General features: G+C 35.6%; 1 protein-coding gene across 2 annotated transcripts in view; it reads right to left on the bottom strand.

The window, feature by feature from the left end:
* Window positions 1-24,824, bottom strand: part of LOC145694210 (heparan-alpha-glucosaminide N-acetyltransferase-like) — a 93,123-nt gene that overhangs the window by 8,047 nt on the left and 60,252 nt on the right. For both annotated transcript variants that reach the window (XM_081770330.1, XM_081770326.1), the window contains exons 7-9: window positions 24,242-24,338; window positions 12,823-12,990; window positions 1,610-1,731 (exon numbers count right to left, since the gene is read on the bottom strand). In XM_081770330.1, coding sequence (XP_081626456.1) covers window positions 1,610-1,731; window positions 12,823-12,990; window positions 24,242-24,338 — 387 coding nt within the window. The remainder of the gene's footprint in view (window positions 1-1,609; window positions 1,732-12,822; window positions 12,991-24,241; window positions 24,339-24,824) is intronic.

Genomic DNA, 24,824 nt, shown 5'->3' with positions numbered 1-24,824 from the left:
TGCAGTGACCACGGAAATCATCGCCAAAGTGCATGACATGATCATGGAGGATAGGCGCATATCGATCAAAAACATTGCTGCGTATGGGAATATCACTTGAGTGTGTGGGTGTCATAATAGCAAAATATTTGGACATGCGGAAGGTTAGTGCCAAATGGATCCCAAAATGTTTGAATGCTGACCAAAGGAGAACGCGGTTGCAGATGCCAAAGGAAATTTTGCCAAAGTTTCAAAACCCTGGCGAGTTCTTGCGCAGTCTGGTGACAGAAGGTGAAACGTGGCTGCACTACTATGATCTAAAGACTAAACAGCAATTCATGGAGTGGCGCCATAGTGGATCTCCTCGACCGAAGAAGTTCTGAAGCCAAAGATTAGCTGGGAAGGTGCTTGCATTGGTGGTTTGGGATAAGGACAGTGTCATCCTTATCAAATATCTTTAAAAAAGTGAAACCATTAATGCTGGAGTTTATTCCAACTATTTGATTGAGCTGAAGGAGGCTCTGAAGAAAAAACGTCGGGGAAAATGAGCAGCGGTGTTCAGTTTCTCCAGGACAGTGCACCCTCCTACAAGGCTCATCAAACCATGCAATTGCTGGTGAATATGGGCTTCATCTATGTACTACCTCATTGCGGAGGTGGAAGGCTGGTTTGCACAGCAGGACAACACCTTCTATTTGCAAGGATTAGAAATATTGCAACATCGTTGTGAAAAGTGTATTGAGCTTCGGGGGGAATACGTTGAATAGTGTATTAAAATGGTTCTTCCAGGTAAATTTCTTCTTGGTGATTCCATCAACTTTCCAGCATCTCCTCGTATTTCCGAAAATCTGTAAAAGGGAAAAATATTTCCAAAATTCTTGAATTGTAAATGGAAGCACTAGTTTGGATACAAGGTGAAATTTTAATTTTAATAATAAGAATTCGTAAAATTCAATGACGACTTTTCATTAGAGCATGTCTTAACGACATTAATAGACTCTATACTTTCAGTCCTCATCGTGTTCAGTGGCTCTGCTTAGTGAAGTCGCTAACGCTCTCGCCTTCGGTGTGAGCGGTATCGGGTTCGCTTGCCGGGGTGGACACTCGGTCGAGAAAGTGTGAAACGCTTTCTCAGGCCAGATATTATGAATGAGGTTTTCCTCATTCACACCAAGCAAATGCCGGGGTGGTACCTAACTTGTACGTCCCAGACCGCTTCTTTCCTTTCCCAATCTTTTCTTCCTTCTCTTTCCCAGGATAGGTGCTCGCCGAGGGACGTCATCCCTCACACGTGACGGGCTAAGTGGCCATAGATGCCGAAAGTCCAGAAATCTAAATCCTTACTCTGTTGAATATAAAAAGGCATGTGTAGTACTGTTTGGCATGGTATCCAAAGATGGGATGGATGTCACGCTAAATTGACCTCTACTTCCTACACTGAGAATGGCAAGTTCGAGAGTGTGCGAGTGACAGTCCATTAAGTTTGGGACATCCAAAGTCGAATGGAATAAAAATGAACATCACTAGTTGGTCTATTTTCAGAAATAAATGATTCGGTTATGTAAATCCAGCATTCAATACCACGAAATATCCTAAACTTCAATTTAGATATATTTACATTACGACTTACGTGGGACATCCTGGTACTTTCAAAAGAAATATAAATAAGCAGTGTGCAATTACGAACCATATCATCGCACACCAATGAGGGAGAAGCACTATACAATCTTGCATGGCACATCCTAACCTAGACTGTAAAAAGAAGAAAAAATAGATTAATATAGGTCTATAGAATTATCTTTTAGAATGAGGTTCAGAAAGAATGGTTTCTTTAGTGATATCCATATAGTTCCTCTCTTAACATATAATTATGCGCTCGACAGTCTTTAATATGATTTGGTCTTTACATACACTGAGAAAAAAATTGTATGTGGCGTACGTAAAATCGTATTTTATATTTGTAAATCTGTAGTTTTTGGACTTAACGTATAGTAAACGTACAACTGAAAACGCATGTTTTATAATGCTTTCTGTATAAGTGTTCCATCTGTACGTACTTTCCGTATGAAACAATACAGGTGGTCAGGATATCACATACAAATGGACGTATATAACATATAGCTGACGAAGGTAACATAAGTATATGTATGTGATATATGGAAAACTGTTAGATGTCAGATATCCTGCAACGGCATGATGTAACATCTAACAAGTGTAATGCTTATGTAGCATACGGATAACGTATGCTCTGTACTGATTTCTATAGTAAGCAAAAGGATTCCGTATGTTTGTAATTACAATATACCGCTGTCTTGAGAACGGATTTTTCTCAGGGTATGTTGATTTGACTTGCGTATCTTGTTAATCATAAAATTTCTTGAAAATTTAACTTACATACAACTAATAAAAAGTGACTTCAATATTGAGCCAAAATCGAAAAAAAAAAACGTAATTAAGAATTTTTCGCAAGCATACATGTTTCCGAAGTTGACTAACTGAACTACATACTGTATATTTAGTTGTAAAAAAAAGAAGAAGAAGAAGAAGAAGAAGTGGATATACAGTAAATAACCTTGTTTAAGATCTTCGGAACGAAGACAACATTTTAAGTGTGTATATCTAAAATTTATAGATGGAATGTTTTCCTTCATGTTACAGTAAACCACATTTACATTAGCTCTCAGACTCCGAAGATTTTGAGGAAACTAAAAGTTAGCTTGTACAACTGGACACCTCATTTTGCTGGCGTCTGTTCAATCTTACATATACATGCTGGGAGTATTATTAATATATATTTTTTAAGGTTAAGATTCATGAATAGCTTCTAATGAATTTCAAAAGGAAAGACTAAGTTACTTAAAATAGAACTTACATATTATTAATTGATAACAGTTAAACAATGAATTTGTTTTCTGAAAGTGTTAAATTAGCGACATGCACATTCAAAATGCATACGTATCAGATTAATTCATAATTGATCTATTCCTGTCTTTTTTCTTTTAATTTCCAGGAAATTGGGTGTTTCCATTAAAACATTGCAAAACTATTTCAAAAATTTTGAGCCAAATATTGAGCATAAAAAGATCAATGTTGTTGTATTTTAATAGAAGTGTTGAATACGTGCGTCATTGGTTTTAACACTTTGTAGGAAATGTTCTTTGTTTTATTGTTTTCAATGAGAAACAATTGTTCATGTCAAAGTCTTTCCAAAGTTATTACTGGTTCTTAAGGCATTAGCTTTAAAAATATATGTGCACCACAATTGAATTGTTTACTATCAAAATAGGATAAGGGACTATCCATATATTACGTAACGCTATTTTTGACCAATTTTTACCCCCTTCCTCTCCCTTGTCACACTTTGTAACGCAAGGCCGAATCCCTCCCCTTTTGTTATGTAATGCTTTTTGCTTTTGTTTTTTCACCAATTTTGCTTATTTATGGGTTATTACAATAAAAGAACTATTTTAATGATAAAACTTTTTATTACAAAATGTGCATATTCTGAATACATTTCCAGTGTTTTTTCCGCCAATAAATCAAAGTGTTAAAAGATTATAGTACCGTAATAATATTTTAACCCGTAATAATAATACCTTAATAGTACTTCAACATTGTTTAATCAGATTGTTTAATAATATGTATTTTAACTCCATAAGATTGTTTAATTAACCAATTTTAATTCTTCGAAATTGCATACTGTCGTTTTCCTAAGGAGATCGCACACATCTTTTAACTTAAACTACAAATATAAATCACTGAACAAAGCAAGGTTTGTTTTTATTTTCAAATAATTGTGTAACAGTTTCGTCATCTAACTGAACATATTGGCTTCATCAGACACTATAGTTTTTCTAGTTTAAGTTAAAAGATGGGTGCGATCTCCTTAGGAAAACGACAGTATGCAATTCCGAAGAAATAAGATTGGTTAATTAAACAATCTTATGGAGTTAAAACATTATTAAGGTACTAACATTTTTTAATACTTTGATTTATTGTCTACAAACTGACAAACTACTAAAAATGGACATCGGCCTCTTTTTCCAGGATCCAAGATGCTTCGTGTATTTGAAGTTCGCCGGTGTCGATGATGCACAGTTCTCTTTCTCGTCGACAGCAGATTCGAAGTGGTTGCACACGTGAAGGAGCACGGACATCTCGTTTGTGAACAAGCTTTCGAGCATCGTCTTTGGATTTAAGTTTACCCCTTTTCAAATTCTTCTTGTCCTAAATCATCGCCATACTGCGAATAAACTCAATTTCTCCACAAATATTCAAATCAAAAAAATTCGGAGCGAAATTTATATCCGACGAACTAGGTTTTAAATATCTTATTTTGCTCTGCAAATTATGGATCGTTCTGTGGCGGAAAGTGTTATTTTACGAAAAAGAGTTTCTTCTGTTTCACGTACGAAACCCCTTAGAAAAATAGAATGGGTAATGATTCAAATCAACAGTTTTGAACAATATTCTCAGAAATAGCGATACGATGAGAATGCAAAGACATTTTCAAGCGGTGGTTACGTTCACCAACAACTAACTCCAGAAAAGCATGTGCGGGAAATGCAATGCTACGATAGCCAAAAAACGGAGTTTAATTGTATTCTAATGCATGCAGGATTTATCATCAATCATATTGGTGTCTACGAACGTCTTCGAACCTCTTCTGCATGATTCAATTTATATAGGCTATAATCAAGGGCGCCGATTTCTCTGTAAATTGGGGGGAGGGGCATTCAGATGCAGAAAGCATATAAATGAGGATTTTAAAACAAATTGCATTCAAATTATGCCAAATATTGTAAATTTACAAATACAGTAAGGGAGGCCACATGAGTTTTGGGGGCCCGGGCAGAGATGGAGTAGGTCAGTGGGTCGGTGGGTCAGTGGGTCAAGTTTTCTGAGTGTGTCAGTGGGTCGTGGGTCAAGAGCATGTGACCCACTGTGACCCACCACCCACCGTGACCCACTGCGACCCACCGACTCAGTATGATCTACCGACCCTCTCTGCTCACTGCATTGTAGACAGTATTTTCTGAAGATTGGTAAGTTTGTCTTCGTTTTACTTTCAAGACCTTCATTTCCCTTCCTTTTCCACTTGTTTCTGTCTACCTACCTGAGGTGAGTATATCTAACCAAGTGAAAAAAGAACTTCAGGACTTTTGGATATTGATATTTTTAATTGTAATAATAGCAATAGGACTTCTACTGCTACTTGGCTTTCGAGATCTGTGAGTTTTTAGAGGAGCTAACTACTGGAACAAATACATTTTTGAATCACTGTAATTAAAAATTATTATATAAAAAACTGAATGTAACTATGTGTGCCTGATCATCACGGTCAAATTGCAAAGTCAAATGAAATTACTTTTGGTATATAGTTAGGCCTTAATCCAAACTGGGATATTATATTGCTTTTATTATAATGCATAATATCCTAAGGAGATAGAGAGGATCCGATTTTTTGCGGAAAAAAAATGAGTATCTCGCAAACCGTTAAACTTACGGAGCTGAAATTCAGTGTATTAACTCTTCATTGAAAATAAACAGAATGTGTCCTAGCATTTTTAAAATTCTCCTTTGTGTGTGGGAGAGGGGGTACTTTCTATATATGGAAAATTGGTAGTGAGTTGGTTTGTAAAAATAATCGAAAACGATCGATGTTATTTAAGAAAAAAAATCAGAAACAAAAAATACAGTGCTTGGCTTCATATATCCATTGCTTTCTACTATAATAATTGCTGAAGCTTATGTTCATTATATGGAGCGCTTACAGCACAGGGCAATCAACCCAAAAACTTGTGACTAAAATAGGCATAAAATTTGTACTGTAAGCTTAATTACACGGAAATTTGAAGTTTGGATTGTACGCATAATTATATGGAAAATTTTACACTTTTTTCCCTTTACGTTGATCTACTAACCTTGATTTGGAACTTTCAAATTTCATCCTTTTTTCCACTGAAAATTATTAATAATTCAACAAGGAAATAATTATACTATGATAATTTAATTTAAATTCATCGTAATTTGGCACATGGCAAACAGCAGTGTGGTAATTGAAGGGGAAGAAGGAGAGAAATTCCCATTCACCTATGAATACTCCAGGAACCTCGTTCCCTTTCGCTTTCTAGACGGGGGAGGGATCTTGGTAATGGCATCAAACCTTCATGTGTAATTACAAAAATTAAATTTATAAACAAATAAGAAATCATCAGTTTATCAGGCTTTAATTGATAATTTATTCACAAGATTCCCTATCGAAGGCGTGGTAGATGAAGTTTCTGTTCTCCATGAGTCGACATTGCCAACTGACATGGTCGATATGGAAAAGATGTTGTATGGTGATACGAGAGATTATACTTTTTGCTGAGTATTTCAAAACTGACTAAGAAAAATCGTTATCATACTTAAGTCTAACAAGCAGATTGTCGATGAGGAGTTGCAGAAATCGGGTAGAAGTATTGTCAATTTCCACGACAGAATGCGAACGGGCATTTCCCCTTATGAATTTACATATGACTGATATTAGAAATAGACTAAGTGCTCAAACGTTGTCTAACTTGTTGTTCATCAATGTTGATGGCCCACTGCTAGACAAGCTCAAAGTACACGAGCTAGTTATTTCTTGGCTGAAGGATGGACATCATTCCGTTGCGGATGATTTACCACGAAAAAGTTACCAACAGGAAATAAACCCGATTTCAGATTTGTTTTAAGGTGGAAAATTACGAGTTATAGAAAATGTATACTTGTATTAGTAATGGCTTATTTGTGTTATTCAACTTTGTACCTACTTTTTAGTAAATCTTCTCTTTGCTTTAGGTAAACTACTTTGAATAAATATTCATAATAATTGCAATTATGCATATTTGTAACTTAAATTTAACGTGGTGTTTTAGTGATTACACAAATTACAATTATGAGCATACTTTATGGAGATGCTCTCACATAGGGTACCCGAGCACCTTTACAAACTATGAAAAACTGATTTTTTAAGTTTTTTGTGAGAAAAATACTGTGAACTGAGAAACCATAACCTTTTCCATATTGTACAGGGGTATTTTCCTGTGAATAGAAGTTTCTTTTGGAATGCGTTCAGAAATTAACACTTGCAAGAATACTCTCTTAGTACAAGTATATTTTAGGCACACACTAATTTCCCCTCACCTCGAACTGTTTCAATTTCCTCACTGACAAACACTTTACCATTTTATATCATAAAGGTCAGATCCACCGTTATTCTAACAGAGTGGTGCTTGAGCGATTGACTAGAAATTCAAACTCCGATTAGTGACCCAATTTCGCAGTCTTGTTTTATTTCAAGTGTAAACTCTTTAGTCAGTAAAGAAGAGGCTGTGGATCGTGTTCAGAGTTGATGACGATGGATTTTGGTTAGTCAGAATAGGTCACAGTGGATGAGAGGGGTTCATGGTGGGTGGTGGGTCACGGTGGGTCAGAGTGTGTCACGGTGGTTAGTGGGTCACCGTGGGTCACCGTGGGTGGTGGGTCGTGGGTCAGAGTGGGTCACGGTGGGTGGTGGGTCAGTGGGTCGTGGGTCAAGTTTTCATTGACCCACGCCAACTCTGGGCCCGGGCCCCCTTGCCCACCCGGGATCGGCGAAATTTGCTATAATTAGGGTCGCAATTTCCGAAAACAATAGAAGTATTTATTTACTTATTTATAAGAAAAGAACTTAATAAAATTATTTGTTTAAAAAACTGCGTTACCAGTGGCGTATTTAGGGGAGCTTCCGGGATTAAGCCCCCGAAATCTTACTTACTAAGGTAAAGTATATGAAATATCTTGCAGAATTTTCACATTTTCAGGCAAATCATCCCCCCGAAAGTTAGCAAAGCCTCCACCAAAACAAAATCGTAAATACGCCACTGTGCGTTACGTACCGATAACGTAAACCCCCTCCTCCTCTCTTGTCATACTTAGTAACGTAAGGCCTAACCCCTTCCCCCCTTTGCCACGTTACATAATATGTGAAAGACCCCTAAGTCATTGATCCTGAAAGGGTTGAGTTATTTAATTGATGTTAATTACAAAATGCGGGCTTCAATGTGAAAATGCTACAAGTTGCACACTGCTTACACTGTGAACAGTGTAAAATAAGAAGCAAACCAAATATATCCCTTGATACTGCAGTATAAAGTAAAGAATTTAAAATATTTTAAAGAGAGCGATTATATTCTAAAGTGTTTACAAAGTACGGAAATATATAGCTTATACAGGGTGTCCGGAATGGGACTGACGGTTTTTTAAAGTGTATAGTTTTAATATGGTCAGAAATACAGAAGGAAAAAGAAAACATGCATTTTAAAGGAGAACTTATAAAGTTTATTTGGTCTTACAAGTCATTGTAACTCAGTGTAAATCCATGTGAGCTCCATTTGTAACTCTTACAATATCTAGACTGAACTCAATATCTCTCCACGTATTCTGTAACATCTGAGGTGTTACTGAAGCAATCGCATTCCTAATACGGTTCTTCAGTTCATCAAGGTTACGCACCTTTTCACCAGAATACACAAGGTCTTTCACATACCCCCACAATAAGAAGTACAGGGAATAACATCAGGAGAGCGTGGAGGCCACTTAATTGGCCCATCACGGCCTATCCAACTACCAGGAAATTCAGTATCAGGTACTCCCTCACTTATAGGCTCCAATGTGGCGGGACACCATCCAATTGGAATGTCACTTGAGAGTGCAAATATTGTAACTGGGGAACAGCAAAGTGTTGCAGCATGTCTAAGAACACAGTTCATGTTATGGTTTGCTATATGAAAAAGAAGGGACCTACCTATAAGTGCATTATGTGTTGAAGAACACCAAACATTCAATTTGGGACTGTCTCTAGAACGTTCTATGTACGCATGCGGATTCTCAGATCCCCATATCCTAATGTTGTGTCTGTTAACACAGCCAGACAAGTGAAAAGGTGCCTCATCAGAGAAAACAACGTTCAATAGGAAATTATGGTCATAATCAATCCTGTCCAGAATTTCAGTAGCAAATGCTACTCTCTGTGTCTTATCGTTGGGATTAATTTCTTGCAACAATTGCAACTTATACGCACGCAAACGTAATCGTTTGTGTACCACATCGTCCACTGTTGACTTTGGAATTGCCAAATGCCTGCTTGCTGCGCGAAATGACTTCCTGGGGCAATGTGAAAAATACTCTCCTATTGCTTCCACATTTTCTTCTGACACACGCGATTTACCACGACTGTACTGTTTCACTACACTCCCCGTTGATAAAAATTGATCCTTCCACGCAGTGTTGCCACATTTGGTACAATTGTACCAGATTCAACCCTTTTTGTCATTCACCGGCCCGTTGGTACCACGCTGGCATTTTCAGCCCCTTTTGTGAAAAAGTTGGTACAATTCTACCCAATTCAGCACCAACTTTATACAAATATTGTCACATTTTCAAAAGTTCACGTTACTCATACTGTGTTGGACTCTTAAGAAATGCTGGTGAACATTCATTCTGTAACGTTGCACCGCATAACGCTACAAACTTCGTCTGGAAAATTGGTAATTCGAACTATACCGGGAAACAAATGACGCTAGATAGGCGCATCGACGCTGCGCACGAAGGAGACGAGAAACAAGGAATGTGGTGAAAATTTTAGCTTGAAATCTTTTTTTTTTTTTTTTTTTTTTAAGTACACACGTTGAATCAAGTGTTTCATATTCTGAAGAAGATCAGCGGGTGCTGAAGTAAGTCTATAATTTATGTGTCGTTGAAAAGACTCTACATCAAAACAATAATAGCACCAGTGCCGTACCATGGAAAATCAGCGCCTAGGGGAGAATATACGATGGCGCCCCCGTACATATGACTGAGGTCGATAGACTATGGTTGGCGCGAAGCGTAATAAATTTTTTAAAAATAAACCCTGGTTTTCCTTGATTTTGAGCACTTTTTCTTACTTTTTCCTTCAATTTTATATATATATATATATATATATATATACCGGTATATATTTTCTTTTTCTTCCTTCCGAATTTTGCGCCCCATACTTCGGCGCCCGGGACCGTCCCCCCTTCCCCAACAGCATGGTATAGCACGAAAAAATACATTGACGTAGTTGTCGGGCTAAGTTGTTTACTAGTGACGCTATATTGACGAATATAAAAATACCCGAACATTTCTGCGTTTTAGAGATCTATATCGACGCGTTGTAACAAACTATGTATAGGCCTACCCATAGCTATGCATAACATACAAAAAAGTATTTTCAACATACGAACACGACGTTTCTGTGCAATGTTTTCCCTTCACTATTTATACAGTTTACTTTCTACACAAAACTGCATGCAGTCTACAAATATTCATATTAGAATGATGGTACCGGTATCAGTACTTAGTTTGAATTATCGATATTGGCAAAGAAAATTATGTATTTGCTGGTACCGGCACAGGAACCACACTATAATAGTTTAGCATATGTTCCACAAAAACACCAACGCAGGAAAAAAAAAATCCCCGTGAACTGATTTGCCTTGGTTATTCCTTATGCCCAAGAATATCATCCCAACTGTGATCAGTGGAAGATCTACGGGGTTTGTGACTTTCAGGTTGAATCCCATCCAAATTGCATTTCTTTTTTTCTTTTTTTTTTTAAAAATCTAATGGTAATCATTCCTATGCCTCCCTCCCAAAAATCTACTGATTTCTAAGAAAAAAAACCGAAGCCTTTGTGAGTGAAGCCCCTCTCAAACTACTTTTCTGGATCCGCCAATATGATAGCCAAAATACAGGTAGATATTCAATTATACTGTGGCAATTGAAACTTCCTCTTTACTGCTCTGGTTTTACCGACAGAGGACTGTGAAACTCTTTTCATTTTTTATGCAATGTAATCCCTGATGTGCAAAGTAACCCCTGATGTCTTACGGTATAGAAAAAAATAGTTGCTCCCAGAAAAAGTTTCTTGTCTCCCCATTTGCCTCCAAGAAACTAAAGCTGGCGACGTCACTCCATTGACAGGGGCGGATCCAAGACGGGCTTCTGGGGGGGGGGTTGTAGTATGCTACTTAGAGCTACTTTTAAAAGCTCCAAACTCTGGGATGGGTTTTATTTATATATAAAATAAGAAAGTTTCCTTTTCTGGGGAGGGCGATCGCCCCCCTGGATCCACCCCTGAGTATCGTAGAGTGCACGGTGATCGCTGTGTGTGTAGAGGGCAGTGTAGTATATTGAAGGTCTTCGGACAATGAGGGTTGAGTATTCTAATTAATTGAGTATAGATCTCAGTGTGTGTGTGTGTCTTCAGTGCCAGGGCAACGCCAGCAAAATCGTATTGTATACTTGGGAGACAACGAGCATAGCTATATAACAGAGGCCATGTGGTTGTTTCGCAGAATTGCCGGCCACGTGATCCGTAAGTGGTATGTGCAATAAGAGGACTCCAACGAGCACATGACCCCAGTGCGCCCACCACGCATCAAGGAGCTCTTGGGCAGAATGATTGTTCAAGTCATTCTAAGTGACAAGACGGTGACCGTCAGTAGATTCAGAGCCACCATGGCTCCATTAAGACAAGAAGGACTGAACAATCGATTTGAAGTCTTTACACGCCAAGTTTCTTTCGCACGATTATTACTGACACTTGCTCAGCACTGAGAACATCTTCGATATTGTTGGACAAGGCAGCTTAGAGCTGTTATCTTGAACACAGTGAGGTCATGAAGGAATCCGCATATGTGTGAAAACATAAAAATCCTGTGTATTTTCGTATTTGTCATAAGTGACACATCTGGATTCTGGTATGAGAAGCAGAAGCTATACTTCACGCTCGTCTCTGGTTTTCATTCTGGGAAGTATGACTAGTGGCTCCTCTTATTTTATCGTTAGTCTTGTCATCTGACTGTTTTTAGACATTATGCTGAACTCCATGTTCCAGTAGGATTAAATTTTACGTGGTTCCCATACCGCTACAGCAACTTAGCGTGCTTTACTCGATATAAACCTTCTACACTGGCCTATTAGGTCTCCGGACTTTAGGTTTATCAAGCGTCGCACAATTATAAATATTTTAGTTATTAAATTCAGAACGTGATTTCCTTACGTTGGACATGAAGTTGAGCGTAGATCAAATAATTGATCGTGGATTGAGATTGCTCCTTTTAAAAAGTTTGAGATTGAACTAAGTTAACTCACTTTTTACACTCTGAGTTTGAGCTGAACCAAGCTCGTTTCAAAAGTGAGCGTTTACAACCCTGTACAGATTTACTTAAGAATTAGACTACAAGATCCATTTGTAAGTAAACCATGTTTAGTAAACAATGTAAAATAAAAATAATAACTAAATATTATTTGATTATGTATTTAATTTTCAAAATAAACATTTATATTATGACTATTTTGTAATAAGTGTGCAAGAAGTTAAGAAGTAGAATTTTCCGTTCAAACAGAAAGGGTCATATTCAACACTTTCGTCGCTCCGAGTCTTTAAAATATGTCGCCCCGTAATATCAGTAAATATCACTGTAGAAAATTTCGGACAATAAAGTAAATAATCAAAGTGAAAGAAGTAGAAAATATTAAAAATCTGTTGAGTTATATCAATCTACGTGTGCATTATAAATCTCTGTGATGACCAGAATTGAAGTATGAAAAAAAACTGGACCTAGAAATGTACCGCCTTAGGCCATGCCCCATGTTTAACCGTACGTAAATACAGACCTTCACACAGATGCTAAATTATAAATATTTCAGACTGGTTTTGCAATAAAAATTTGAGGACTTATCTTAAACAGTCAATAATTACAAAAAGACCTTTTAAAAATTAAATTTACTATTATATTCATACTTTACCTGAGGAGTTTCGTATTCTCGTCTTGTCAGACCAAGACATATTGATGTAACCACTAAATAACAAATTCCAAATCTTTGTAAAACTCCGAAGATTCTAATTCTGTCGACATCTGGACCGACACCATTTGTGTTCAGGATTAATCCAAGTAAGAAGAGGATGCATGAACGCTGAAACAGAAATTCAAAGTAAATTAAGATGTTTTCTCAGTGATACATACTTAGAGCCTGTCTATTCCACTTGTGCTCTCGTACAGTGATGCCAATTCCTGCAAAGCCGTTTTCCCTTCACAAGCTTCAGAATTTCCCTTTTCCGGACAAAATTTCCCTTCATCCAAACCGTTCAAGTACTTAGTAAACGTATTTTTAATCGTTTTTGCTTCCACCCCCTCACCCCAATCTTATAACCACATACAAGCAGATACCTGGCAACCTTCCTTTGAGCTTACGCAGAATTTGAACTTGATTTGTTGTTTAGATATCTAAGGCGTCGCGATAGGTGAGGGGAAAGGATATGGAAAGGTTAGGCCAGGACCTATGTTAAAGGTGCAATCTGTGCATTTGCCTGGTGAACTGAGGAAAAACCCTATAAATACCTCTGTCAGGATGGACAACCTAAAGAAATCATAAAAAATGTGAAATAAATGTTATGTAAATTTAACTTTTATCCTAGACATCATGATAGATTTTAATATTAATGTAACCTAAGGTACAAAGAAAATATTAAGTATATATTTGGTATGTACTTACTGAAGAACAGCACTCCCACATTTACTGAAACGAATATGAACAATTACAAAGAAAACCCTAGGTGCTACTGTCTTTGGCTGTACACGAGGAATGTTCGTAAGCACAATACAAAGTTTAGATTCGGAATTCTTAAGAATTAATAATTCTGTGCGCACAGTCACCAGAAAATTTGTAAAGTTACACAAACACACATACACTAATGACCCAGTATTCGCCCATATATACATATTTACATTCACGACACGCAGATTTTCGTCTCTTACATCGATTAATCCTCTTCACAATCAATTTTCTGGTTGGGAAAAACATCTGATTGGGAAAATTAAACTTACAATAGTTGGAGTGATAATTTAATTGAGAAATATTTCATCTTATTGCATTGCATTTAATTCAACAATGGGAAGATTAATTTTGATAAAAGATTTTAAATAAGCATTGTTGTAATGTTTTGAATTTAACTGAATATGTTGATCGATGTGTAATGTTGATAAATATTAACGAATGCAAAGCAAGATAACTTGTGAGGATTTATGTGAAATATGTGCAACGGATTATGTTTGGAACAAATAGGATGTTGAATTTATATTGAATTTTAATGAGATTAATCAGATAAGTAAATATGTTCAATCTATAAAGGATTGAAGAGAGGTTCAAATTTCCCTGCAATATTGAGAGATTACAAGCAATTTCCCTTTTTCCCTTTTCTCCAAAATTTACTCAAAATTTCCCTACGCCAAGGGAAATTTCCCTTCAATTGGCATCACTGCTCTCGTAAGCTATGCGAACTATACTTCGAAACCACCCCCGCCGCCCTCTGTTTGCGTAACGAAAACAAGTGAATGACCTCAGCTGTGTTGCCAATTTGTCATTCAGTCGTTGGTCTCGACGAGTGAAGATCGTAGGCTACTAAAGTGGCTAACAAGACAGAGCACAGTGAAGTCCGTGAAATAATTCATTGTGGCAAATCACATATTGACAGCAGCGCCAGCAAGGCACAGTTCAAATGGAAAGGCTCTAGTAGTTTTTTCCACCGATATTCATTGAAGTGCATTGTGCTCGATGCGAGTTTGCACTGAATGATAAGCTGATAAAGGTACATCGAAATACTAATTACTAATAATCTTTTTAGGCAATAATTAGAATTCTTCCTTTGTAATTGAGAGCTCCGGGTGCGAATTCAGCTGAATCTTCAACAAGAAACTGAAAACTGGAATACTGAGCTTACTTGGTAGGTCATTGAGTCTATTCCAGTCCTTCAACGTTCAGCTTCGTAGAACCACGAGTAAACCTTCGTTCTTTTACCCAAAAATAAGGGGATTCGTATTTTGTTTCTTGATACGAAAATCCTCATAGACTTTAATCTCAGAACGATTTCAGAATCATTTATAAAGTCGGTTTTGAATCAATGTCAAAATTGGTAAGTAGAATCGAAACTCCCACGACGGATTATGAATGTTACAAAAATACTGCATATTCAAAATTGTTAAACTTTTCTGTGAGAAACTTAAGTGACTTGAGAGAATGTGTAACACATTTCGCTTAGAAAGGAAAACGAAACAGTAAAAATTTCTCTCCTTTAGTTTTGAAATCATAGACTAGGATTTTGATATTAGAAGTTCAGGCAACGCTGAACATAATAATAGTTTTGTTTATTGTGAGCTGGACGAAAAACCAATATCTTGTTGCAACTAGTCAGAAATGCTCAAAGCTTTTAACTATGCATACGAAAGAACAAACTAGTATTTATTCCAGTGTTTCGTGCTACAAAAATCTGGTCATTGCAAAGAGCTTACAACAACTATAGAAGCTGCCTGGTCTGCGAAAGATGCTTTCTCCTGATTAGACTAATTAATGGATTTTTCGAACAGAGAAAGGTAAACGGACGTTATTAAACCACATACAAAAATAATTAGAGCCAAAAGTGCTCTAGCCTTTGATAATAAAAACTAGTTTCCTTTAAAATCAATTTTATACACTGAAATAAATTTAGGCCTAGTGACAGAAAATATCATCAACATAGGAAGGGGCGGAGCATAAGAAATGTAAGTGAAAGGCCACCCTTAAAGGGATTATATGGTCATTTGGGGCAATATCGACACCCTAAGGACATTAGCACTACTACAAGATTGTAATGAATTATTAAAGAAACGATTTATAGCCCGTGATTAAATATACCATTTCAACTAGCTGACAGATACAACACATGTTACATAAAAGCAATGTGTGACTGTGGAGCCACAATTGAAATGAACGATGAAGGAGTGTCGGGCTTCCCCAATTCTACGGGGAAGACCAACAGGTTGTTGGGGAAACATTGACATCCATATTAAAATCTTACTTACTATGATAGTGTTGCTAATAATTCCCCAACACATATTACCGTTCGTAAAGTAGTTCATATGCTTTAAACAAAAATGAAAATCTTTAAGTTTAAGAAGGTAGAATACATTTATTTACAGCTACGAAAATATTTTAAAATGTCACTGAGTTACAAAAGGTGAAAATAATAATCACAAAATTTTGTTTAGTTCCAACAAAATAATATGAAACAAGAATTTCTTTTTAAAAATAATATGTTAAATGTGAGCTAGTGCAGAGAGCACAAAAATTCCGTTCATCATTAACAACAATCGTTAATTTATGTTACTCACATGTTATCAAAAGTATGGTTGTAGATTAAAATATTAGTGTTAGTTTCATATACAGGAAAGAGCACTCATATTTGTCAGAGATTTCACATTGTTAATACACAAAGAAGGGATCATCTGAGTAAAGAACACAGTCCTCGTGAAATCATTGAAATATTTCGTATCGTGGCGGACAGAAGTCTTTGATCAGGTAATAGCAACTGCTTTGAAACAAATGCAGATTATGAGAATTAAATCTGTCATATTTGTAATTTGGTGTGGAGAAGAAACAAACTTGTGAACCAAAGGTTTAAGACCAACTCAAGTTATTAATGTAAACTATGCCAAAGATCATTTACATATCATGATAACATGTTAAAAGAAATACGAAAGAAGTTTTGAAACGAGCGGAGGCAAAGAAATCTAATGTAAACACACTAAGGACGAATCAGTTACTGCGTAGCAGGGTGGATTGATTTAAATCAGTCTGATTTAAATCACGATTTAAATCAAGATTTAAATCACTTGATTTTTTAAATAAAAATCGTTGATTTAAATCGAATTCCGAAATAAATTAATTTAAAGTGAAAATAAGTAAAATCCCGTTTCTGTTTTGTTATTTCAATTATGGAAATTAATAATCATAATACAATGAGACTCAAATGTACAGTATAGTATGAAAACAAATGTCATGCAGAGGATGATTAGGGAAAATCCCGTTTTGAACAGGTAAGGGAGCAATCCTGTTTTCTTCTTTTCGTAACATTGGGTTTGGGTTTTAAGATCGTTAACTATTCCAACGGGGAAATCACTATCGATATTTAAGACGAAAATTCTTTTTTGTGCGTGTCTGTTTGTTTGTTCCTAGATAATAGGGTGTATTTAGAGGGGTCCTATCCTCTCTCCATTTTTGTTTTTTGTTTTATAACTTTAGCCGAAATTTATGTATTTCATGCTGGAAGCTAGTTCTGAGTTTTTAAAAATAGGCCCCTGGCAAATATAAGTAACTTGTGAAAAAGTGTCATTTTGATAAATGTTGCAGTACTTTTTCCTTAATGCTTAACCTTTTAAATTATATAATTAAATTATTCTATTTAAATTATATTATATTTTTAGGTGATAGGGTAGAATCTTCATTATTCGATTAAAAAAGTACCAATAAGGCTTTTTACTTCGTTTTCTTCAAGACTGGAGGCATTCTAGAACATGTTACATATGCTTTCACGCCTTTCTGCGTTGACGTCAAATTTAAAAAATGATTTTTTTGTTATGCGTATTATTATTATTATTATTTGGCATTTTGCGGGTTATATTTTGCATTCAGAAGACTGAAATTTTGCACACTCGTTCAGTGCACCCCTTAATAATTTTCAGATATTTTCAGATTTCTGTGGAAACAGCGGGGTCCAGAGAGGCAAAAATGTTTTAAAAAAAACAATATTTTTAACAAAAACAGCTTTTTTCGTGATTTTTCCGTCTCAGATGGAAACATATGAATGGTACCGTTTCAAAGGTTGTTTTATTCTGAAGAAAATGATGTACGTAGTATGCTCCTAGGATAAATAGGGATGTCGCAGGAAACTGTTATCTGAGATCCTGTTTTATACGGGAATCTGGGGTATTTGAGGAATATTATTTTTCGCGGGCTTACTTTTCACCTCCAAGATTGAAATTTTGCACATGTACTCAGTGCACCCCTCAGTATTTTTCAGATTTGTTTCAGATCTCTGCCTTAAAACAGGAGCAGGGGTCCACAGAGGTATTATTTTTTTAAAAAATATATATATTTTTAACAGAAAATTCATTTTTTCGTGATTTACCCGCCCCAGATACATGATGGAGACATTTGAAGGGACACGTTTGAAAATTTGTTTTATTCTGAAGAGAATAATGTACAAATCATGATCCTAGGATAAATAGGGATGTCTGAGGAAATTTTTATATTACATCCGGGTCATCGTGGGAATGTTCTTAGCTCATTGTTAAATAATTTCCTCCCCCTTACTACTCAAGATAGAAGCTTGAAATTTTGTACATACATTCAGTACACCCCTTAGTATTTCCCAGTTGATTTTGAGATCTGTGCGTTAACACAGGGGGATCCAGAGGGAATTAAATTTAAAAAAAAAAAAGTAAAGAAAATGCCGATTACTCTCAAAATTTCCCGCTTCAGGGACATGATAGGGAAATGTGAATATTACCGTTTCAAAAATTGTTCTATTCTAAAAAGAGTGATGTATGTAGCATGATCCTAGGATAAATAGGGATGATGCTGTAGCTGCTTGACTGAAAGTCTATCATTTACGTTTAAAAAGAGCCATAATTTAAAAGGGTTAAGAAACATTGTTTAGGATTGATATAGGTTAACGATTGGGGATAATTCAAAATTCAACCCCAATACTTTCACTTAAATGGCATAATTAGCATTTAATACTAATTCCTAATGCTTTTTCTTCAGTTCGCGACTTGCATTATACGAGGAGAAAGATTTGATTTAAATCAAAAAAATCGATTTAAATCAAAAAAATCAACAAAAATGATTTTTTTGAAAAAAATCATGATTTTTTTCCACCCTGCTGCGTAGTGATCGTGGTTAAGTGGTCAAGGCGCTCGACCAGTAGTCTGGAGGTACTCACATTGAATACACGTCGGGCACAGCCGGCGTTTATTCAGCACAATGCCCACTGGGCGGGAAGTGGGTGGAACCATTAAATTCACAACACTTCAATAATAATAATAACAATAATAATAATAATAATAATAATAATAATAATAATAATAATAATAATAATAATAATAATAATAATAATAATAATAATAATAATGGTATAAAAAAGTTGCCCTTAAATTAGGCAAAACTTACAGAAAAGTTGGGATCTCGGGGAAGGGGGTCTGTACCTATAGGCACACTTCTGCAACTACCCAAATTTTAAACGAAAGTGTTCCACTAAAGTTTCATGTAGAAAATATTCTATTGTATGTTTTAACGAAAATTACTGTAATAAAAATAACTGTATATTATTGAACAGTAAGGCATATAATAAACCAGCTTTCAGGATATGCAGAGGCAATGCAGAGGTAATAAAAGCTTTGCTACAAAGTACCTACACAGACCATAATTCAATGACCTCAGAAATTTGTAAATAACAAAATAGTGTATAAGATTCAGTCTACAGAGCAATTGTTACTTAAAGAATGGACATACACTATTTCGAGAATCGAGATAGTACGAGAAATGTTTACGATACTTTTCGTGTCCTCTACATCCTCATCTCCAAAGCGAGACGATAAGTTGAGTTAGCCTTGTTCCGTTTCCAATATAAAATGTTAATTCTGGTCCCGATTTCGTTTGTTTTGTTTAAGAAACGAGATAAGAATTTCCTCTCCTCGTGGGCAACATTAAACAAAACCGAAATATTCTTGCCAAATATCATGTTTCTGCTTATAATGGTATGACCTGAGCGATAATAAGCTCCTAATTTTTAATCTTCTAAGAGGTTATTATTATTATTATTATTATTATTATTATTATTATTATTATTATTATTATTATTATTATTATTATTCATGAAGATTTGATAGTTCAAGTATTGAAACATCCGTGTATTCAAAATCTGAAAATGGGGGCGCGGTGCTTCAGTGGTACAGCGTTCACCTCCGGTGCTTGGGGTCGCTGGTTTGATCCCATCTACTGCCGTGTGGACTTTGTGGTGGACAAACACCGTGCTCGTGGGCTTTCCCGGGGTTGTCCCGTTTCCTACCCCTTTCTTCATTCCACTATTTCATTCATCTCTGATTATTACCGTCTCTATATTAATAACTTGAATTGTTCTTAAACCTTTGGTTCACAAGTTTGTTTCTTCTCCACACCAAACTACAGATATGATAGATTTAATTCTCATACTCTGCATTTATTTCAAAGCAGTCGCCATTACCTTATCAAAGACTTCTGTCCGCCACGATACATTGTACCCAATCAGCGGGATTGCTTTTGCTGTAAAACCAAGCTCGGCAGATAGCTCATTTTTGTTACAGTAAAACCTGTCTTCAACGGACCCTTTATTAAACGGAAAACTGTCTTAAACGGAAATATTTCATGGTCCCATGAATTTTGGAGAACAAAACGTGTGAAACTCCCTTCATTAAGCGGAAACTGTGTTACGCGGACAACGGAAAGAAAAATAAACATTTAACGGAAAATTCTGAGTTCCGGACTACAGCGTTTAGAAGATGTTTAGACATTCTGTGAGACATATACATTACACTGTCTGCGATAAAATGTTCGTTCTTTTGTTAAGTATTTCTGGACAGTGTTGACCTTTCCCAACCACTATTCACATTCACCCCCACAAATTGTCCTTAATCCCCGCAACTTAATCAAGAATCATACGGAATGTCGGAAAGAAGAAAACGAGATAGAGGAAGAAGAGGAATACGATACCGAGTTCCAAGAAGAGTGTAGAATAAATACATATCAAGATTATCTCAGAAGTTTAAAGGAACTGCAAAAATTACGAAAAAAAATGATTCTGATTCACTTAGTATAATTTCTCAGACTAAAGTGTATGCGGAAAGTCAAGTAGCCAAGCAGCAATGCGCACAGAAAACCCTGCTTGGCTATTAGAAAAATAAAGAAAACGTGTGCATAGCATATTTTGTATTCATTTTTTTTATGTATGTGTGTGTGTATTTATTCCTAGAAGAAAGAAGTACTGTAATCGAACAATGTACGTACAGCAATATATTTCCTCAATATGCTCCTTTATAAACACGTATTAAAAAAAAGAAAGAAAGGAAAGGTCTACCTCCGCTAAGCGGAAACCTGACTTTAACGGAAATTTTTGCAAGTCCCTTTTGATTCCGCTAAAGACAGGTTTCACTGTACTATGTTTTGCAACATTTTTATGTATCTGCACATTCTTCTATGTTTCACTACCTTTTTATTTTTATATTTTACTATTTTTCTGTGCAGATATAAAAGTTTGGTACTATTGTCCCTCTCTTTACATTAGAACATCTTATTTTCTTGGGTGAACTCATACGCATCTAATATAATTAACTTTTCTTCTAGTATGTGTTCGTCTTCTTCAGCAAATGTATGTTCACCAAAATGTTTCTTCCAATTAAGTTTGAATAACTTGTCATGTAATGATCCAAGGTACTTCAAAAACTCTTGCAGCCGTGGGCGGCGATTAGGGGAGGCAAGAGGGGGCAGTTGCCCCCCCCCCCACTTTTTTGAAGTGACCACTTAACTCTTTTAAATTATATCATCTATTTTTTGGTGATAGGCTAGAATCTTCATTATTCGATTTAAAAAAGTTACCAAAAAAGCTTTTTACTTCTTTTTTTTCTCAAGTCTGGAGGCATTGTAGAACACGTTACGTATGGTTTCACGCCTTTCTGCGTCGAGACGTAGAGTGTGATGACGTCATAACAAAAATATTTTTATGACTTTTTTATTACTTTTTGCAGGCCTTACTTTCGTACCTAGAAGATTGAAATTTTGCACACACATTCAGTGCACCCCTTAATATTTTCCAGATTCTTTTCAGATTTCTGCGATAAAACAGGGGTGTCCAGAGGAGACAAAAGGTAAAAAAAAGGATATATTTTTAACAAAGATCCCTCTTTTCGCGATTTTCCCTCCTCAGATACATGGTGGAGACATGTGAATGGTGCCGTTTGAAAGGCTGTTCTGTTCCAAAAAGAATGATGTACGAACCATGATTTTAGTATAAATAGGGATTTCTCAGGAAATTGTTACCAAAGATCTTTTTTATACGGGAATCTGGAGTATTGTAGAGATATTATTTTTGGCGGGCTTACTTTTGCACCTAGAAGATTGAAATTTTGCACACACATTTAGTATACCCCTTAGTATTTTTCAGATTTGTTTCAGATCTCTGCGTTAAAACAGGGGGGTACAGAGGGTCAAAAAAGTACAAAGAAGGAATATTTTTTAAACGAATAATCCATTTTTTCATGATTTTCCCACCTCAGGTACATGATGGAGACATGTGAGTGGTACCGTTTGAAAGTATTTTCTATTCTAAAGGGAATAATGTACGAACAATGATCATAGGATAAATAGGGATGTTTCAGAAAAATTCTATATTATATCCGGGTCATCTGGGGCATTGTGGGAATGTTCTTAGCTCATTTGTAAACATTTTCCCGCACTTAGTTTTCAAGATAGAAGCTTGAAATTTTTTTATACACATTTAGTACACCCCTTCGTATTTTCCAGTTGATTTTGAGATCTGTGCATTAACAAAGGGGGTCCCAAGGGGATCAAAGTTTGAAAAAATCCAGATTTCCCTCAAAATTTCCTATTGTTAGGAACACGATAGGAAAACGTAAATGGAACCGTTTGAAAGGTTGTTCTATTCTGAAGAGAATGAGGTACTAACCATGATCCTAGGATAAAAAGGGATGATGCTGTAGCTGATTGACTGAAATTCAATAATTTACCTTTAAAAAGCAATAATTTAAAATGGTTAATGTATATAGTTTCATTTGGAAATGTAAATTTTTTGCATATATTACTGGTTCATAGAAAAAAGATGGTACCATATAATATTTGTCGTTACATAAGTGTGTATTGGTTATTTGTCTTCCCGTGGAGTTAAGACAGCTACAGGAATTGCGTTTTAATTGCAATTCAAAGGAATTAATATCACAATTGCATCGTAGCATATGCTTGTAGTATTTACTGTCTTTCATTTTCTAAGAGTAATAACATACCTTTAATGACAAGTGTGGAATTAAAAATGAAGTTGTTCATTAATTCCCAGTTTCAATATAACTTCTACAGAACAAGCCTCATTATTCATTAGTGTGATTAATAATATCCTTTCTATTTATTTGTTTTACAAATATATTATTAAATAATTTGATCACACAATTTTTCTGACAGAATTTTAAGATGTTCATGAGCAAGGAATCAAGGGTTAGTACCTATGTGCGTTGCTCTTGACAATTTACCTAATTAAATATGAAACGCGATATACGGTGTTTTAACTGAAAAAGATGGTATCCTATTAGTTATACAACCTTTCGTCAAACAAAGTATTAGAAACAACCAGGGACAGTAACATTGATATACACATATTCAGATCATATCTTGCCCCCCCCCACTTTTAACGTCCAATCGCCGCCACTGCTTGCAGCAGTAACAAGTAGTATTTCATTCTTAACGGCCTCTATGGCTACTGACATTTTGTTTAAATTCCAGGAGCATCTCATGCTTTTCCGTGTGTAATTTCGAACCGTGATGTAATGGAAAAAAGATGCAGACGTTGTATTATCTATATGCTAATACTAATGTACTATTTTTGATAAATACGTTATTAAAAATCACAACGAAAAGGGAAAAAAAGAATCTGTCGAAAGTGCCCCAAATGTGAGAGTCGAAAGTACCCCAAATGTATATGTTGCGCTTAACTATATTTTTATACAAGTTAGAAACATTGCACACTGATGAACTAACTACCTGTGATTGCACAACTTTCAGCTGTATGCTGTCCACCATGAGTACTGAACAATACAACTTTTACCTCCAAACAAGAGCTTAACAAAACATACTCAAATTTTATAGTGACCCTTAACTTCTCACATATGTTTCACACGTTACCTTATAAACTTCAACCTTTCTGCTCAAATTATTCTACTTATTCCTAAGCTTTTACAGATATACATTTCATACACCCCACAGTTTCGCTTAGTACTGATTACGCCAACATCTTCACTTCCAGAAAGAATTGACAGTCTTGTAAGCTTAAAAGTGTCGGTATTCCCCAACTGTCGGTCTTCCCGTGAATGACCATAACACAAAATTCAGTAATGATTTTAAAGCCTGCGACATTTTCTTATTCACTGATAATTATAGACTATTAATTTTAAATTTTCATTTGTACTTAAAACCTGAAAACTCTTCTACAATTTTATATTTATTTTATTAACACTTTTTTTTTAAATTTCAGTTTATATTCTTTAGGCTTTCGAGGCCCTGATATAATGCTTACAAACTAAAATAAAATGCTTACCCGTAAAACGTTTAAGAATATTTTGTAACGAGGTACGTTTTTTCTCAGTTGAGATCTCAGTGAGATTGGAATACACACACCCATAATCCACATGAACCTATAACAAGAAGAGCAGAAGCAAAGTTTTATATTATATAGTACCATTCAGGCTCAAACTGCATTATACATGTATGTTTTACAGGTTTCGTAATCTGCAATTTTGAAAGGTAATTCATAATACTACATTCGGAAGAAAACACACTAAATATTCAAACCAAGCTATGAGAGAGGAAGATGTTTTCTGTGTTTGGCTGAAGCAGAGATTTTGCACCTTAACTCACATTTTTTTAATACTCATTTTCTTTGTCTTTTCACGTTGTACTAAGGTATATTCTTCAATGTATAACTTGATTGGTTTGAAAGAGATAATAAAAGTGTAATGAAGGGATTATAGCTTTGAGAATATTCAGGAAAAAGTTGCCAAGGTATTAAACAATTATATTCCTAAATGATGCGCTTAATAAGATGACATACTGTTAAAATAATTACACAAAATTACTATCAAGGTTGCAATCAAAAGTACAGTACGTGCTTACGCAAACAC

Source organism: Thermobia domestica, chromosome 1 (assembly GCF_964235325.1).
Source record: "Thermobia domestica chromosome 1, izTheDome1.hap1.1, whole genome shotgun sequence".
Lineage (NCBI taxonomy): Eukaryota > Metazoa > Arthropoda > Insecta > Zygentoma > Lepismatidae > Thermobia > Thermobia domestica.
Note: the sequence above shows the minus strand (reverse complement) of the source record. Positions and strands in the feature narration are given on the sequence as shown.